This window comes from Vicia villosa, linkage group LG6 (genome assembly GCF_029867415.1).
Source record: "Vicia villosa cultivar HV-30 ecotype Madison, WI linkage group LG6, Vvil1.0, whole genome shotgun sequence".
Taxonomy (NCBI): Eukaryota; Viridiplantae; Streptophyta; class Magnoliopsida; order Fabales; family Fabaceae; genus Vicia; species Vicia villosa.
The window spans coordinates 12,935,712-12,939,475 of NC_081185.1; the positions used below are offsets into that span (position 1 = coordinate 12,935,712).

The 3,764-nt window shown below is 32.1% G+C and overlaps 1 protein-coding gene across 1 annotated transcript; it reads left to right on the top strand.

Moving 5' to 3' along the window:
• The first annotated feature begins 911 nt into the window (after positions 1 to 911).
• Positions 912 to 1,808, top strand: LOC131613212 (uncharacterized mitochondrial protein AtMg00810-like). The gene has a single exon (XM_058884900.1). The coding sequence runs from the start codon at positions 912 to 914 to the stop codon at positions 1,806 to 1,808; it is 897 nt and encodes a 298-aa protein (XP_058740883.1).
• The last annotated feature ends 1,956 nt before the right edge of the window (positions 1,809 to 3,764 follow it).

Consider the following 3,764-nt stretch of genomic DNA (forward strand, 5'->3'; position numbering starts at 1 on the left):
AGCGTAAGACTATTAAACTGCTTTGTTATATTGCTATGGTTAGTAATCCTAGGGAGTGGCAAGATTATTAAAATGGATTTATCTCACTAACTTACAAGATAATATTATCTGAACTTGATCACTTGATTGTGCACCCATACACCTTTAGGGTAACCTCTCTTGTTGCCTTGTTGCCTGTTGCCTTGTGAATTTCAAAATAGTCAAGTCCTTCGATTCCGAGGATACCTAAAGCAAAGGTTACTTTAATCATTGAAATCATCATATGAGATCTAGTCCCTCGATGTTGCCTCAGTAAAACATGATGTTTGTCCCAATTGCTAAGGTATCCTTGCGTGTTGCCTAAAATGACTATTATATCCTTCCCTAAGACTACCTGCCCCCTTTATGGCAGGGACAGTCTTATGGCGAACGATAATTTCAATGACCCTTTTTAAATCCAATGAAAGGACTACCTTCCCTCTTTATGGTATGGATAGCCCTTTCAAATCAAAGTCTTAAAGAACAAGAAAGATCCACTCTTGGGGTATGTACTCTTAAATGCTTGCTCATATTCAAATCAAACTTTCAAATTACTTTTCACACCCCTTTTTCAAATCCATTAAAAAAGGCTACGTTTATTTACAAGCTAAAGCCCTTATTCAAAATATTTTTCTATTCACACACTACACTTCAAACTTTTTGAAAACAAACAAGTGAGCTAAGAAATTAAGAGCCCATGGATAACCATGGATACAAAGGGTGCTTACACCTTCCCTTTGTATAACCTACCCCCCGAACTCAAAATCGTTCAAAGGTCTTTCCTGTTCTTTTTGCCTTTCTATATATTGGATAAACTAAAAGTTGGTGGCGACTCTTGCTATCCGCCCATTTAAAAAAGTCAGTTCTCCCACCGTATTACATATATCAAATACATGGATCCTGGAGATGTCCTTATTGTGTGCCTATATGTTGATGACTTGATTTTCACTGGAAATAATTCAGAGATGATTACAAAATTCAGGGAGGCTATGATTCGACATTTTGAAATGATAGATTTGGGCCTAATGTCTTATTTCCTTGGCATTGAGGTTGTCCAACAAGATGATGGAATTTTCATTTCTCAAAAGAACTATGCAAGTGATATTCTGAAGAAGTTCAAGAGGGAGCATTCAAAGCCAGTTTACACACCTGTTGAAGAAAAGTTGAAGTTAACAAGAGAAAATGATGGAAAAAGGGTAGACTCAACCCAATATAAAAGTTTGATCGGAAGCCTGAGATATTTGACTGCGACAAGACCAGATATAGTTTATGAAGTTGGATTGCTCAGCAGATTCATGGAAGAACCATGTGTTAGCCATTTGCAAGGAGCTAAGAGGATTCTTCGATATATCAAAGGTGCACTGACTGATGGAATTTTTTATGCTAGTAATAATGAAGTGGAACTTGTTGGATACACATATAGTGATTGGGCTAGAGATATAGAAACAAGAAAAAGCACGTCAGGATACGCATTTCATTTGGGCACAGGTGCTATTTCGTGGTCTTCGAAGAAACAACCAGTTGTTGCACTTTCTACTACTGAAGCTGAATATACTACAACAATCAGTTGTGCTACTCAAACAATATGGATGAGAAGAATTTTAGAAGTGATACATCAGAAACAGAAAAGTCCTACAAAGATATATTGCGACAATAAATCGGCAATTGCACTGAGTAAGAATCCGGTTTTTCATGGACGTTCCAAGCACATTGATATTCGGTTTCATAAGATAAGAGAGTTGATAGTAGAGAAAGAAGTGGTGATCGAGTATTGTCCCACTGAAGAATAAATTGCAGATATATTTACTAAGCCTCTAAAGATTGAGTTGTTTTACAAGTTGAAGAAAATGCTTGGAATGATAAATATGAAAGCTTGATTTAAGGGAGGCAATTTTGAAATTAAATCAAGAAAGAAGTAGAAGTAAGATTTTGGATATAAAAATAATATTAACTAGAAGCATTTAAAAACTACATATATTATCCATTAGCACTAAACTTATAAATTAAGAAAGGAAAAGTAGTTTTGATCAAAAAAAAAAAAAAAGAAAGGAAAAGTAGTGGCCAGCTTGTATCACCGCCAAAACTTAAATGCTTACATTTTAAGTAGCTTAGCCATTAAGTTTTGTGAATAAAGCCTATATAAAGGCATGCAAGCTATGGATTGTTAATCATGAGATTAGAAAAATTAAATACTAGTGAGAAATTACTTCCTCTTGATCTATCTCTATTTTGTGTGTCTATTTTTTGTTTCAATATATGTCCCATTGATATCAATAAACATAGAAATACAGTGCAAGGAAGACAAAGTAAACAATTTGAAGCGCTACATAGTTGACCTTGAAGATCCAAATATAAAAACCATTCATAACAAGATTATGCAGTACAGTAAGGATAATGTTCTCTGTTTTTGGGCTCACAGGGCCTTCGTGTATTTAACTTACGACTGCCAAGACATGAACTTGAACCATACAAAATATTTGCTTGACAGTAAGGTGATTGTCGACCTGAATTACTTGTTGGTTGAGCTACTCGAAAATTATTAGAGGCAAGCATTCTGCTTGATCTTGTTTGATCCATGAACAAATCGGTTTCGTCGGCAACTTCGACTAGGCAGTGATGTCCAATGCATCTGTGATCTTGAGTACTGTTGTTGATCTCCTTGGAATAAACTGCAGCAGCAACATTTCTATGGTTTGGTGTGATGAATGATGCCACCAGTGATACAAGCAAGAACAAAGAAAGGAATTCTCGCATTTCTTCAAAAACAAAATGAAGCTCGTTTGTGAGAGATCAATTACAGCTAACTTGTTGGCCATACATATAGACAATTATTGCTAACCCACTCACTCTCTCCAACCTTCCCCCATTAAATATCTATAATGATAATAATTGAGTAGCTACATATAATACATCATGCAGTTGAAATAATTGTTACCTAGAAAATATCCATAAGGGTAATAAATAATGGTATGGTTATTGTTTTATTTTAACAATGAAAGTGGAAAAAAAATTATAAATTGAATTCCAATTTTCTAGTGTTCTGTATTTGGCGATTTTGAAAATTTAAATTAAAGTCGTGGACATTTATTCGTGCCGTATAGTTTTTATTTTTTATATTGAAATTAGTAACAAATCCGAACCCGTGCTTATGCACGAGTTCTGTTCGGTTACATGTAAATAATAGATTTTTTCGCGTATATCATTTTAGACTAAAAAATATTTGGATCATAAATATCATTTTTTCGTAAATAATAGATTTTTTTCCGTATACAAATATTATTTTGGTTTAGAAATTATTTACAAAAATATTTAAATCAATATTAAAATTTTTGTATATAAAAATATTTAGATTAATAATTTTTTTTCCGTATATCATTTTTAGATCAAAAATATTTGATCATAAATATCATCTCTCATATATAAAAATATTTAAATTAATAATAAATTTTGTCACTTAGAATATTAATCATCGTAACAGCTGTGTCAACAAAAATTACTATGAAGGTATTAAAAAACATTGTATCCCCATAAAATGATAAATATAAAATATTTGCAATGATTAATATTATAAATAAAAAATAATTTTGTTTATAGTATTTTTTTAACATATAAAATAAGAAAAACATTTAAAATATATTTTCATTAGTACGTACAAACATATTTTTCAACAACTTGCATGAATTTTCCACCAATTAACTTCAAAACAATTAAAAAAATATTTAAATAAAGCATGTTTAGGACTAAGT

Bases quoted from the DNA above. Each gene is read 5' to 3' on its own strand.
- LOC131613212 (XM_058884900.1), top strand. From the start codon at position 912: ATGGATCCTGGAGATGTCCTTATTGTGTGCCTATATGTTGATGACTTG.